The 15,719-nt window shown below is 38.9% G+C and overlaps 1 protein-coding gene across 3 annotated transcripts in view; it reads right to left on the bottom strand.

Moving 5' to 3' along the window:
- LOC149184925 (uncharacterized) overlaps positions 1 to 15,719 on the bottom strand; it is a 275,322-nt gene that overhangs the window by 76,803 nt on the left and 182,800 nt on the right. For all 3 annotated transcript variants that reach the window (XM_089419015.1, XM_089419014.1, XM_089419013.1), the window contains one exon: positions 7,788 to 7,850. In XM_089419015.1, coding sequence (XP_089275141.1) covers positions 7,788 to 7,850 — 63 coding nt within the window. The remainder of the gene's footprint in view (positions 1 to 7,787; positions 7,851 to 15,719) is intronic.

Genomic DNA, 15,719 nt, shown 5'->3' with positions numbered 1-15,719 from the left:
TGTAAGAGCAGATTACCAGACTGATATTTCATTAATGTGATCTGAGCTTAAAACATTTAGTTTAATTTTTGAAGTTCATTAGTTTTTTACATGCTTATGCAAGTAGGACTAATTTAGTTTAACTTATGCATCTAATAATCTTGATTGAGTATTTCATACAAATAAATTTTTGAATTTAAAGGTGTTTTATTTCAGCATTTTACATTTCAGTCCATTGTAAATTTCAGTAATTATTTGTGCAGATTTTACATTTTGCAGTGTTGGTATAAGTACCTACTTTCACATTTAGATCACAACCTTTTTGAGCCTTAAGTTAAGTAACATTTAAGACATTTCAGAAATAATTTTAGGCTCTCGTTTAACTAAAACTAACTAAGTCCCTGCATTTCACATAGTTTTAAATTTTGCATTTGCATATGAGGCAGTCGAGTCTTTTCAGCAGTAGCTTCCCATCTTTTACTTGAACCTTATTTTTTTCACAAGATAGTTGACTCCACAAGGCATCGGTATTACTTTCTTCAAATCATTTTGAATCCTTAAAATCTTGCGCAATTTAAACAACTATTGGTTGCTTAGCTATGTCTCCCAGATTGGTTGGTTCCCAACTAATCTTTCCTTTTTCCATTTCCATAAGGTCTACCCCCCTTAGTTTCCTATTGGGAGACAACTCAAACAAAGTGATTGGGTATCAGTGTGAAAACCCTTGATCTGAGCCGTTGTTCCCACAGCGGAATCAACTATCCCCGGTTACAACTACGCTGCCCCTCTATAGTAACTGCGTGGGTCTGCGTGGAGCTCTCTGAGGTTCTGCATCATCTCAACTGGGAAACGTCTTGCCTTCTGGAGTAGTTTCCAGCCCTCTCAGCTCAAAAATGTCAACTCCTCTGCAAAACTCAGATTTCTGCGTGGGTGGCTGAGCTGCCTCTGTTTGAGACCTTCTGGCTCAGCATCAAGCTTTGTGTGGGCCCTTCTGGCTCAGCATCAAGCTTTGTGTGGGCCCTTCTGGCTCAGTGTCAAACCCTATGGTGTCTCTCTTCCTCTCTATGCTATGTATCCTGGGTTTTGGAGAAGATACTCCAACCCAACTATCCCTACCCCTCAACTGCAAGAAATCTCCTTGATCAGAATTTCCTCCTGAGAACTTCTCACTTCAGAAATTCGATCTCTTGATCTCTCAGTGTGTTTTGCCAAATAACCCTCAAGCTTCCTTAAATAATCTTCTCATTAACATTCAACGAATTAGATTAACTCCTAATCAAAGGCTTAGATCATTTTGGCTTGATCTTCGTCTTCTTCTAGAAGTTACACCGACAATTAGATTAATACCCATTAATATTTTTTATTTCCTAAGTTTAGACTTAGGGTCCCATTAAAAAATATTAATTATTTTAATAAAATCGTCTCTGGGTGGAATTTCCCAAAACGTTTTCTGGGTTCTTTGGAATACATGTGCCCAAGCTTCCCTGCAAAATTTGAGGCCTAGGGCACATTCGATGCTACCCCAGATCAACACTCACTCTTAGCGAGAAATGTTCTCTAGCAATATATGTTGTTGCATACTGCTCAAACTCTGAAGCATCGTCCTCTGTGTTGTTGATGCCTGACATGTTGTCCACCAACTACTGCGCTACTGATGTTGACACTGCCACTATCAACACTGCATTCGTACTATAGCTCCCTCTCAAGTGCTGCATCTGTGCTGCTGCTAGCGCTGCCACTGCCAACTGCCACTACATTGCAAATGGTTGCTGCTAGTCCATCAACAACAGAAAAACATCCCAAATTATTGAACTAACTGTGTTCAGTATGATACCACGTGAATGTTGAAGCCTGACTGCTGCTAGTTTCTGTGTTGACCCTCTGAATCTACTACGTCGCTACTGATCTCTGCTTTGTGCCATCTGCACTGCTGCCAACTCTACTCTTCGCTGCTCAGATCCTGACGCTCCTACCTACTGCAACTGTCTCTCTGACACTCCTCGGCACCATTCGACACTAGTCCATCCTGCTAGTTTTGATTTGGGCTCCCGTACAAGGAATTGATCCAAGAGGTGGGCTCCTCAAGGATCCTTCCCATCGTAGCTCTTTTGAACTACAGCTCCAAATCAGCCCACCTCCCTCCTAGAGATGTGGCTGCCATCTTTGCCCTAAAAATGTTGAATTGCTCCCTCTCTCCTCTATGTTGCTGTTGGGCTAGCCTACGCACTCCCTCCTGGAGCTAGTAAAACTGTTGCCCCTTTTTACTACTCAAATCTAAAGAATTCGAATTCCTTGGCTCAGAATTCTCTGATTGAAGAAATTCCTTCAACTGTGCTTCTCCTCTCTCTTCTGATGATTTTCTGCCTAGCAAACTGCCTACAAAAAAATCTGCATCCCACCAGCTCTCCTCACGCTGAGATTTCAGCGCTGCTCCCTCTGCCCCGGCAAAAACTCAATCTGGAAGCCCTTCTCTCCTCTCGACTCACTCAGAGAGAGATTGGCTCGAAATTTCAACCCTCCAGCTAAGAATTGCGCAAACTCTCTGGGTTTCAAACTGCTACCTCCTACAGCTTTTCGATTTCCCTCTTCTGCTCAGCTTTGGGTTCTTTGGCACTGCTCTTTGTGTTCCACCTACAACTCCGATACCATGTGAAAGTTCCTATACAAGAACCCATAATGCAGCAACTGATGATATTACTCCTATTTGTTAAATTCCAAATTACTTGCAGTTTCCTACGGCAAATATTGTAATACATACGCTGCAGCCTTCACTTAATTAAATTATATGGGAAAACAAGAGACTAAGCAAGAAAGAAAATACAACACAATAGACACCGTTATTTTTGGACAAATATCCCTTCAAAAACCCAATCAGGAAAACCGGTGAAGCAGATCGGAGGGTTTTATATTATTAAGCAGTTGTTTCTGAGTACAACTCTAGATGCCCTCCCGGCAATTCAGTTACAGAGAAATAAAACTGTCAGAGAAGAATTGTGAGATTACCTCACTCTACTCGGCCAATCCTAGTTTTTCCAGCGACTGAATCAACTGTCCCTGACTACAAGTACGCCGCCCTGCGTAGTAACTACGTGGGCCCGCGTGGAGCTCTCTGAGGCTCTGCATCAGCTCAACTGGGAAACTGTTGATTTGTGGTAGCATTGGATGTGCTCTAGCCATGAGAATTAGTGGAGAGGCTAAGGCACATAAGATCTCCAAGATCCAGAAATGGTTTGGGAAGATTCCACCCGGTTGGAGAGATATTAAAATAATTAATATTTTTAATGGGGTTCCTAAGTCTAAACTTAGGAAAATTAAAATACTAATAGGTATTAATATAAAAGTTGGTGAGAATGTTATAAATGACATGGATCAAGCCAAATCTAATCTTAGTCGTTGATTAGGGACTTAATCATGGTCGTTGAAAACTCAACAGGAAAAAGTATAAAAGGAGGCTTGAGGGTCAGTTGGAGATACACCAAGTTGATCAGTGAGTTCAATTTTATGGGGTGAGATTTGCTGAGGAAATCGAACAAGTGATCTATTGCAGCGAGGGGCAGTTCGGCAGAAGGCCGAGAATACATAGCAAAGAGGTAGAAAGAGTGTTGGAGAGACAGCGCAAAGGCTAGGAAGGTTGGCACAGAGGCAGCCAAGACTGACGCAGAAGCTTAGGAGGCCAACGCAGAGGGCCAAGAGGCTGACACAAAAGTCGCAGAGGCTGACACAGGCAGCGCAGAGGGTTGCAGAGCTGATGCTGGGCTGAAAAGGCTGTGCTAAGGAAATTTTGTGGGGAAGACTGAGAGCTGATTAGCTAACGCAGAGCTGTAGAAGGGTGACGTAGTCCTTGGGGGTGACGCAGTTCCTGAGGGTAGTTTGGAGCAGCTTTTGTTGTCCAGCTAAGGAAGCAATCAAAGTCACTGTGGGGCTATTTATCCAGTTGCTGATTAGCTGGAATATCTATCTCCGAAGAGAAGTACTACTGCCGAGAGCATTCTCTATTGGGTGAGCCATTTCTGGCACCTAGTTGTATTCAGAAAACTGCATAATAATAAAACCCTCATATCTGCTGCATCGATTTTCTCGCATTGGATTTTTCCAGGGACGATTATCCAAAAACAACAGTGTCCCTTGTGTTGTCTCAGTTTATTTCAGTTGCTGATTTGTATATTTGTGAAGGTTGCATTTGTGTTTATTTTCAGTATTTATATTTATAAATAACTTGTTAATGAAAAGAACAAGTAGGAGAAAATAAACCAGATAATGCAATAGGGATTTCTGATGTGTCAGACTTAGAAATTTCAACAAAAACGTCTTGCCTTCTAGAGCAGTTTCCATCCCTCCTGCTCAGAAATGTCATCTCCTCTACAAAACTCGGACTTCTGCATTTGTGACTGAGTTGCCTCTGTGTGAGCCCTTCTGGCTTAGCGTCAAGCTCTGTGTGGGTCCTTCTAGCTCAGCATCAACCCCTCTAGTGCCTCTCTTCCTCTCTATGGTGCATATCCTGGGTTCTAGAGAAGATACTCCAACCCAACTATCCCTACCCCTCAACTGCAAAAAATCTCCTCAATCATAATTTCCTCCTGAGAACTTCTCACTTCAGAAATTCGATCTCTTGATCTCTCGGTGTGTTTTCCAAATGACCCTCAAGCTTCTTTAAATAATCTTCTCGTTGACATTCAATGGCCTAGATTAACTCATAATCAAAGGCTTAGATCATTTTGGCTCGATCTTTGTCTTCTTCTAAAAGTTACACCCACAATTAGATTAATACCCATTAATATTTTTAATTTCCTAAGTTTAGACTTCGAAAATTAAAAAATATTAATTATTTTAATAAAATCGTCTCTGAGTGGAATGTCCCAAAAACGTTCTCTGGGTTCTTTGGAATACATGTGCCCAAGCCTCCTTGCAAAATTTGAGGCCTAGAGCACATCCGATGCTACCCCAAATTAACAGAGGCCACATCACCACTATGGGCCATATCTATTGTAACTGAATGTAATGTAAAGTGAAGGTCCAATGGGCACACACATGAAGTTGAAGAGTCATGTTAGTTAAAAAGTCACAGGAAGTTGAATGGTCATGAGGGTAGTCCAAGAGTCACAAGTGTCAACCATCACCCTTGGCTATATATACCCCTCCCATTGTATGAGCAAGGACTTTTGACCTTGGCTCCTCCCCACAAAGCATAGAGAATTTTTCAACCAGTTCTTTGAGGAGCAAGGAGTGGCTCCAATGTCCCACTACTAGGACTAGTGATGTATGGTGTACAGATGTGTCTTGGGACTTTTGCTTAATCAGAAGCACATTAAGGCCAACACATTTTCACGCATGTTTTGTAGATGTTTATAAGACTACTCTTTAAACATTTGTAATGTATGTTTGCTTAACTTGTACTAAGATAGTTGAACTACTTTGGTTGTTTTAGTACTTACATTGTTGAGAATGTGTTGTATTGATTATCACTGTTGTCTCGTCCTTGTGGACTACTCCACAGGACATTAGACAGACCTGTCTTGTTTACTAGTTATAATGACCGTCACATCCATGTGGACTACTCTACTAGATGGTGTACGTGTTTTCCCTTGTACTTCGGTTTTAACGATTGCCGCATCCGCTGTGGACTATTTCGCTAGATGTTGGACAGATCATTCTTGGTCCGCGTGTTTCTCTTTCTGGGTTGTACTACTACCTCTCACTTAGAGGCTCACTTCACTCTCCCCCTTTGCAGTAAGAGAACATAGACACGAGTTATATTACGCACTCACTAGGCACACTTACCTGTTGTTTGAAGATACCAGCATAACACTCTCATATGCTGACAACCAAAGCTAAGGCAGATCTCTAAATATATGGCAACCGGGCCTTTATACCAGATGGGACTCCTACACCAAACAGTGTGAGGTCTAGTTGGGACTTTATATCGGGGAGATCCCCTTGGTTAACAGATTTCCAGCACCGCCAACACTACCCAAGCGAAGGAGAAAGGAGCAAGATCACACCATCATTTCTCACACGTGCTAGGGTTAGGGATTTTGCAAAAGAATCTGGTAGGCAGGTCGAAGTTGTAGAAGAAGCTGCCAAATAGGTCAAAATTGCAAAAGAACCAGCTGGATAGGTCGAAGTTGCAAAAGAGGCAGCTAGATATGTCGAAATTACAAAAGAAGTTGCGCAATAGGTCGAAGTTGCAAAAGAAGTTTTTGGAAGTCAAATTTGCAAGAATTACTAGAAGCAAGGTGTGACTTGGTCTAGGAGGTTCTTGGTCAAGGGTCAAAGGTCTTGGAGTTTGTTAATTGAAGGTCTATAAGAAGAGAAAAAATCTTGGTGGGTTTTCCTCTCAAGTTGGAGAGGTATCCTATTGTCTCATTGTTCTTTATGTTTTGATAGTTGATTGATGATAGAGAACACTAATTATAACAAAGGAAAGAAGTAGTAAATCAAGAAAAGTATAAATATATCACAAGTAGTTATCAAAGATAAGATAAATCACCTACACTTGTTGCCCCTAGATTTCTCAACATCTCTTCTCCTTCTAGGCCTAACCCTAGCATGTAATCTAGGGCATCAATCAAGTAGCATTATAGCCACCCAAAGTCCTCGATTTTCGGTCCACTACTGCGCTAGGATTATCTCTAGAGGTACTCCAAGTTTCAAGCAAATCCGACAGTGATATCCCGAGATATAGCAAGCCCTAGTAGCCACAAGACTAATTCTTGCCCTAGGTTGATTTGGGTTAGTGTCCTCATTTGAATCATTACATTCAACTCTCAAAAGAAAATTAGTCCTTTGATTATATTATTGTTCATCATTAGGTCAAGACCCTCCTTGGTTGATCAACCCCATACCCTTGACCTAGTTTGGGTCCACTTGGGTTCTTTGTGTTCCCACAACTCTACAGCTCAAATTCCACAAGGATCACATAGAATCCACTTCTCCACAAGGATCCTTAAGTCTAGGAAGCCCCTTGTCAAGGCATATCCTCTAAACCTAGGCTCAAGTATCCTCATAGCCCTTTCTAGAGAGCCTATCACCTTGCTTCTCAAGCAAGCTATTCAATTGAGTCTCTCTTGTGAATAGGCTTTAGGAATCACCCCATATCCTATCATTGTCTATCCATTCTTGTGATGACTCTCATATCGGGACTCCTCCCATCGGTGAAAGTCCGTAAAGAGCACAGAGTCTTAGTTGAGGTGAGAATGGGCTATCACTCCATTGTGGCCCCTTAACCTAGTAGTTGCTCTAAAGGATCCCCTCCTAAGACCCCTGCTAGTTTGAGCAGTAACAAGACCCATATGTGACTATTAACCTTCTGACTAACTAAACTCTTTACTCTTTACCTCCCCTAGACAGTTCGTTTCTTGTACCACTAGACCACTTTACACAAACCATTTTTGTCTTCTTACTATTTTGATATTACATATAAAGCACACACAAACAAAATAACCATGCACGTCTTTATAAATGTGGCCATTACTGAAACAAGATAATATTCAAAAAGATTTCAATCTAGAACATTAGTGATGAAGTTCAAGCAGTAAATCCCGTTTAGTGTTAGATGGAAAAGAGCAGAGTACTCATATTAGTGTAACTGCTCTATTTTTTGTACCTGTATATGACCAAAATTAGTCAAATCATGACCAGGAAAAGTCCAAAAAGTAGAACAGTTATACAGTTATAGTTGTTGATCTAAAACAGTTTAGTTTCCAAGGTTTGATTGACTCATTCAATTTCAATGTCAATTTATATCATCAGTCTTGTACATTACACTGACAGAGGCCACTATAAATTAAATGATACATAGAAGTTACTACCTCTTGTGCTCCCCCAACTACTTCCATCTCACAATCATAGCAGGATCCTTGAAAACAGAATCCCTGCAAAGTCTCCGCAAATTGATACAGAATTAGCTCTACATAATCCTTGATTTGCCTATCTTGAAATATTTCTGTTACAAATTTCATTATATTTCTTCATTACAAGATGCTTTAACTAAATTCCTTTCATAGAGTCAAGTTCATAAATAAATCAAAAACATGATCTAGTTTGAGGCTAGTTTTCACTCTTGATTGTCACTGACTAAAGGGACAAGTAATCAAAGAATAAATAGAATTATTTCAAGACATCCATGTCGTTAGAAAGCAATTGAAGGATTGAAAACTTAAACTTTGATATAAGGTAGCACATCATTCTTTACATCTAAGGATAAATAAACAAATTTGACCTAGTGATTCAGGGCCGTTTTATGTATGGATGCATGAAGTGTAACTGTAGCTATTCATTTAAATACTTCAAAGATAGCTACCCAAAAAAACACTGCTGCAGAAAAACCATCAAGAGAAAGCGAGCTGATGACAGAAAAGGATAGAAAATGATGAAATAACCATGAATTTTTTATTAATCTGTATTTATGACCAGGTCCAAAAGCTCTGTTCATGACTTTCAGTTCTGATAAGCCGCAGAATTTTATTATCTCATCAATATGGAATAGGCTTCAGTGACAGCAGATCGCATCACGACCAAATTAACAAGAGCTTTGGTATTCACAACTGATGAGACATGGTCTAGTGGATGCATTCACAAAGGTATTATATTTGTACTTTGTAATGTAGCACACTTGTCTATTGTCTCTTTGAATGACTTGATTGAAAATATCACTCACCTACTTTATCCTAAGTTACTAGGATATGGATATGGATCCGGATTTGGATCCGGATATGGATACGGATCCGTTGGATTTTTGAAAAGCCAGGATCCGGATACGACCAGGATACGGCAAGTACAAAAATATATAATAATATTTTTTTAAATTTTAGAAAATACATTTGATGTTGAAAATCAAAACCATTCATGAATCACAACATTAGAACTAAAATTATTAAATAATTTAAGAATCTGAACACTGAAATGATGCATCTTGCCTCATACAAAGATGATAGTAGTAAATACAAAATAAGTGTTTGATCAATGATCACTTTATTAATATGATAATATAGAGTAGGCTTGTCTACAAATCATGAAATGGGTTTACATCATCATCATCTGCATGTTGCAACTCTACATCATGAATAGACGATCGTGTGCCAGGAATGTTAAAAATTGTTGCAGAAGTAGGAAGTGGTTGTGTAGCATCCTCAAGTAGGTTAAGGTGAGTCATGGCATTCAATGTCATGTTCAAGACAGATATCTCAGGTTCCACATCCCACATCCTACTTGGACCTTTTTTATACCTTGAAGTAGAATGTGATAGAAGGCGAAGGTTGGAATGGACATATACAAGATCCTCAACCTTCGCTACTCCCAGTTTGTTTCTCTTTACCGAATGGATGAAGCCATATGTACTCCAGTTCCTTTCAGCTGATGAGGAACTGGCAACCTGCGATAACAACCTCGTGGCTAGAGTTGAGAGATAAGTGCTATCTCCACCATGGAAGCCCCACCAAGTAATAGGATCCATATGCCCCCGATCATCCATGGCTAGTGGATCTGAAAAGATCCCAGTGGATTGTACAAATGCTCCAAATTCCTCGCGTACTTCCTTTGCAATTCCAACTTCCCTATAGATTTTCCTCAAAGTTGTCTTATATCCCTGTACCACTTCAGAATCTCTGTTTGGCGCTGCTCTACCAAGTAAAGATAATATTTTGGAATGGTAATATTTGGGGTGTAGTGCATATGCCAAAAGGTGTAATGGCGTAGTCATTTTGTTCCACCTTTTTGTAACTATGTCTTTCACTTCATTGTAAAATACTTCAAAGGGGTCATGCTCACTTGCCTTGATAATTTCATGTATTTTCTCCAACATACTATCTATGTTTTCATAGACTTCCCCCAAGCAAGGCATATCTGTGTCTAATGCCCTGATCATGGTTAGAATTGGTTCTGTGAACTGCAAAAGGTATTGGACCTTGTCCCACCATGCATCATCAAAAATGATAGACTTTATTCTTTGTCCTCTATCAGAAGTTGAGGTCCTCCATGATTTCCAAAGATGGTCAATGACCATTGCTTGTAATGCTTGTCTGACCTCCAAAAGCCTCTTTATGACTAAAGTGTGGTAAGAAAAACAAGTTTCAACAACCTACATAAACATATTGAAAAGTCAAATCATAAATCAGACACAAAATAAATTGAACATTAAAATTGAGAACTCATAATGCATAACATTGATTAAAAATGGAGTACCTTTAGTAGCTCCAACTTTGCAAAACTCCGATATATGGCTTGGGACATTGAGTGATTGGTGATAAACATTTGGATCTCCTTTGATGCTACATATAGTTCACTAATCCACTCAATCTCACCAATCTTGGCTAGCATAAGGTTCAATGAATGCACTACACATGGAGTCCACAAGATGTGATTATATTGACCCTCCACAAGTAGGCCTGCTGCTCTACAAACCTTTGCATTGTCTGTGATAACTTGCACAACATTTTGTGACCCCACTCTTTCTATTGCATCAATAAAAATTGTGGAGATGAATGTTGCATCTTTTTCCACTCCACTGCAATCAATGGCCTTCAAAAACATTGCTCCTTGGGGAAAAATTGCGATAACATTAATTAAAGGGCGATTTCTTTGGTCTCTCCATCCATCAGAAACGATGGACACCTCTATTTCTGCCCATGTATCACGGATTGATTGTAATTGTCTATCCACAAATTGTCTTTCTGATGTTAACAAAGTGGTGTGTACCTTTTCATACCCGGGGCTTTTGTATCCTTTTGGTGCTTCATTAACTGCTTTAATCATTTGTTGCTAATAAGGAGAGCACACCAAATTGAATGCTAGCCCATTTGCATAGATGCATCGAGCAACATGCTCATCTACAACTTCTCTACCCTGGTTATTGAATGCTGCTTCAAGAGGTCCTAGAGTAGGTCTTTTATTAATTGTCAGAGCTGGTGTAGATGGCAATGAAGACTTGGTTGTGGAGGCTTGCACAAGGACTTTTCCCTTGCTGAATTTCTTATCAGCAACATCTTGCAAAGATGCATAAAACTTAACTTTTGCAGGACTCAAACCTGTCCCAGGTTGGCCATTTGGACCATTTAGAAGATTGCATACTAACACACCTGTTTTAGTTTGCCTAGTGAGATGGGCCTTAACCCTAGTGTATGATCCATTTCGAATGTTATTGCATTCACTACATCTCCATTTGTACGAACCACCACTAGAGTTTTTGCCAAAAATTTCCACACACTGCCATAAAGGAGATCTTGGATCTTTATTGACATTTATTCCTTCACTGGGTTCATGGTGTGATGGTTCCATGTTTATCACACCTGCATTTATAATAAAATATAAATTAATAAAACTATCATTCTCAAAACAAAATTCTAAATTGTTATTCCTAAGATATATATATATATATATATATATATGCATGTGTAAGGCAAAATAAAATTACAAAAAAATATAAAATTCTAAATTATTGTTTTATTATCAATTATTAAATAATTTAAAATTTAAATAAATAAATAATTATATATATACCTAATTTAAAAACTAACAAACAAATAAACATACAAATATTAATAGAAACATATTGATATAATTGTTAAAATAAAGTTATAACATAAAATATTTTTTTTTATTTATAAAAATTAAAAAATATTTTAATTTTTAACAACTAAACATAAAGTTATACTTATGAGTTATAAAAATAAAAAAATTTAAAATGAAATACGAAAGGTGACACCTATAAACTCACTTGACACCTAAATATACATTTTTTGACATGACGTTAAATTCTATTATCGCATGTTTCAAGGCTTATAGGTGCGACATTCTAGTGGCCTATTGTAGGTTTAAACTTTAAAGTTTAAAAGGTCCAACAATTTTATTTAAACTTACGAGATTCCATATTTCATGTTTTTTCCGTGCGTGTTCTCTATCGAAAAGTGCGACAGCACATTCAAAAATTTAAAGCACACGAAAATCAACGAAAGGGTTGATACTAAGTTATGATAAAGTGCCAAGGTTGTATATTGAAAGGTCACGTTAATTTTTTCAAGTGGAAGTGTGTGAGTCGTAAGCATTTCTCAAAATGTATTTCATTTATCTTATAAACCTTTGAACGTAGCCTTGTTTTATAAAATTAGATTTAATTTATTGTATGACATATTTTTTAACGAAATTTTTATGTTTTAACTATTAAACCTTACCTACACCTGCGGACACCACTCTGCGCGACGCCAACTGCTCGGACAACTCTGCACTGTACCCGACGCTCTGCTCCAGTGATTATCTGCACAGCTCCCATGATTCTTCCCAACACTCTGCTCTAGCAATTATCTGCATAGTTCCCACGATTCTACCCGATGCTCTGCTCCAACGATTATCTACACAGCTCCCATGATTTTTCCCGACCACGACTGCTCCAGGCTCCCACGTCTCTGCCAACCAGGCTATACTCCTTGCACCACTCGGCTCGACTACCCTGACTGAGCCACGCCTTCAAATTTTTGTAAAATCTAACGACTGCTAAATTGAATCTAACCAGCAGTTCGATTAACGCTAACCAACAGTTAATCTAACCGGCTAACTAGCAGTTAATCTAACCAGCAGTTAATCTAACCAGTTAACTGAATATCTGCGTGCGCGTTATCCGCCTCCAAAACCCACCAGAACTGCAGTCAAACAGAAAAACGCCCGCGACTTTGTGTTAACTAAGTCACTAACTGACCATACGCGGATCCTAGCGTATCCATATCCGTACCAGTTTTGGATTCGGGGATTCGCGGTTCCACCACTTGCCCTCAGTGGATCCAGTAATGTAGACTTTATCGTATTTTACAGAAAACTTGGTCAAAGATGATGATTCCTGAACTATTACGTACTCCAAACACTGACAAACTAGGCACAGAACATCCAAGAGACCACTCTAGGCCATCCTTACCTTGTTGGGAATCCAAATCTTTTCCTATTCACTTATGACTCTTCATATTTCTCCTAATTTAATAATGACAAAAATATACACAATATGCCTCAATCCCTAAGGATTAGGTATCTAACATTCCACCCCTTAAACAAAAAGAGTGTTTGTGAGTCCAAGCATCATTGTAAATCCTTTTAACGTTTCTCTTCTAAGATGTCTGCAATTTGCTCCCTTGAGAAACAATGTATCAAAAGAATAGTCTTGGCCTCTATATGATATCAAATCCAATGGCACTTTGTGTTGATGTGCTTGGTTCAATCGTGGAATCTAGGATTTTTTGCCAACTTGATGGCAGAAGTATCATCAACCAAAAGAGAAGTAGAATTCACTTGTTTCTCCCACAAATCTTCAAGTATTTTCAAAGCCACACAATCTCCTTTGCTGCTTCCACACCTGCCACATATTCTGCCTCTATTGTGGAATTTGTTGGAATTGACTATTTGTGTGATCTCCAGGAGATAGCTATTGATCCAAGTCTCATGAGATAACCTAAAGTTGACACTCCCTTTTTTCTATCATCTTCAAAGTCTAATCAGAATATCCAATCAAGTTGAATTCATTCACCTTAGAATACTTGAGTCCAAAGTCTTGAGTTCCCTTCAAGCATTTTAGAACTCTTTTTTTCCACAGACCAACGCACTGCACAAGATGCATCTATGAAACTAGAAAGAATCCAAACAACAAATGGAATATCTAGTCTGGTGGTGGTGAGGTAGATAAGACTTCCCAGAAGCTATCTGTACTTGGTTGCATTCTCAAATTCATTCTCTTCTTTTGATGTGAGCTTCAAGTTATGTTCCATTGGAGTAAAGCGAGAGTTACACTTAGCCCTCATAATCTCACTCAACAATTCTCTGATGTACTTCTTAGGGAAGATGAATATGTACCTTCTACTTTGAGTCACTTCAATGCCCAGGTAGTAGCAAAGATGTCCCAAATCTATCATCTCAAACCCTTTCTTCAATTCCTTCTTTATGGATGCAATATAGCTTTCATTGTTCCCTAATATCAACAAAACATCTACATACATTACAAGATATACAATAGCTTTGCCAACGTTCTTGAGAAACAAAGTTCCATCACCAAGATTAAAGTTCTTGAAATTGCATTTTAGAAGATGCCCGATTATCTTTTCAAAACAATTTCGTGGTGCTTCTTTTAAGCCATATAAGGATTTGATGAGCTTACATATTTTATGTTCTTGTCCCTTCACAACAAATCCTTTTGACTAAGACATGAAAACATTCTCTTTCAAGTCTCCATTCAAGAAAGCAATCTCAACATCCATTTCATGGACTTTCCATCCATTTAGTGCTTCCAAGGAAAATAGAATACAAATGGTAGCCCATTTTGTTGTGGGGGGGAAATAGTCTCCTCATAATCAATGTCTTCTTTCTATGCAAATCCATTTTCCACAAGCCTCACAATGTGCGTGTCAAGTGTATCATTTGATTCTACTTGTTCTTGTAGACCCACTTGTAGAGAATCGGTTTGGTTCTAAATGGAGGGTCCACCATGTCCTATTGTTGCCTTAATCCACACCTGGGATTATTGTGGAGAAAGTCCTTAATTAACCCACACACTACAATCCTTTTTGAGTCCATGGCACATTTTTTGTGATAAGGCCTATACCCTTAAGTTCAGTTGCTCCATGACTTTCTTGGTCATGACATTAGTTGAAGCACTTGAATCTAGGATAGAATTGTGTAGGAGATGGTAATTCACCATCAAAATAATGAAGAAGGGTTGATGATGTTCATTCCCCACATAACTATCTGTTGACCACTCCATGTCAACTACCCCATAGTCATACTTTTTTTTGTGCATGGATTTCCATCATGTCCGAGCACTCAGATGATCCACAGATTCATCATATCATCCATATGTACGCTAGAGTTTTGTAAACCCATTCTGCATTTTGTAATGTAAATGATCCTAGTAAGACAAATGTATGTAACAACCCTAGGTAAGTTTATCTTACTGATGATGATTGCTATCCTAGGAGGTTTTTGTCTCACCGATTCATGTGTGTTTCTAAACACGAATGATCGACAAAGTTTTTCCCTCTAGCCTCACCCCAAAGCTAGGGTGGATTTTGTTGTCTGGATTTTAAATGTGTCCTAGTGTTATTTATTGAGTCTCTGTAAAAGTGATTTGGGAATAATTCTAACTATTTGGTTAGATTATGTTAAGTTATGGTATGTTCTATGCTTATAACAGTTTACTTCTTTTTCTTATTATATTCCACCGATTAGCAATCACATGTACATAAAGTAAAGTGCAGATAGAACATTAAACGATCGACAGAAAACAAACCAAGACAAGAGACACAGGATGTGGCGGCTAGCCAGGGACAAACCCCACAATGTGTGGAGAAACCCTTTGATCAAATCTTCTTTTATCTTCAATAATTCAGCAGAGAGAAACAGTACAATAAATCTGATTCATATCAGCAGTAGCAAACCCTAGATCAGTAGCATCAGCATTAGCGGCTTCATTATCAAACTAGGGCAGACCATATCTCACAAACCGACAGTCGGATTGACTTCATTCCACCACCAAAAGTTTTGGCTTCCAGAGGAGGTTCAGATGAACCTACAGCGCAGTTCAGATGAGGAGATCTTCTAAGCCACGCAAGTCAATCTTTACTTCTGCAGTTGCAGCTTCAGTTTCAGCAGTTTCCGGCTTCAAACTAGGGCAGTCGATATCTTGCAAACCATTCGTCGGATTGACTTCATTCCGCCACCAAAAGTTGCGGCTTTCAAAGGAGGTTCAGATGAACCTACAGCGAAGTTCCAAAGAG

Source organism: Pinus tabuliformis, chromosome 3_2 (assembly GCF_031772625.1).
Source record: "Pinus tabuliformis cultivar Carrire ecotype Pingquan chromosome 3_2, CPIR1, whole genome shotgun sequence".
Classification (NCBI taxonomy): Eukaryota; Viridiplantae; Streptophyta; class Pinopsida; order Pinales; family Pinaceae; genus Pinus; species Pinus tabuliformis.
This window is presented reverse-complemented; position numbering and strand designations above follow the sequence as displayed.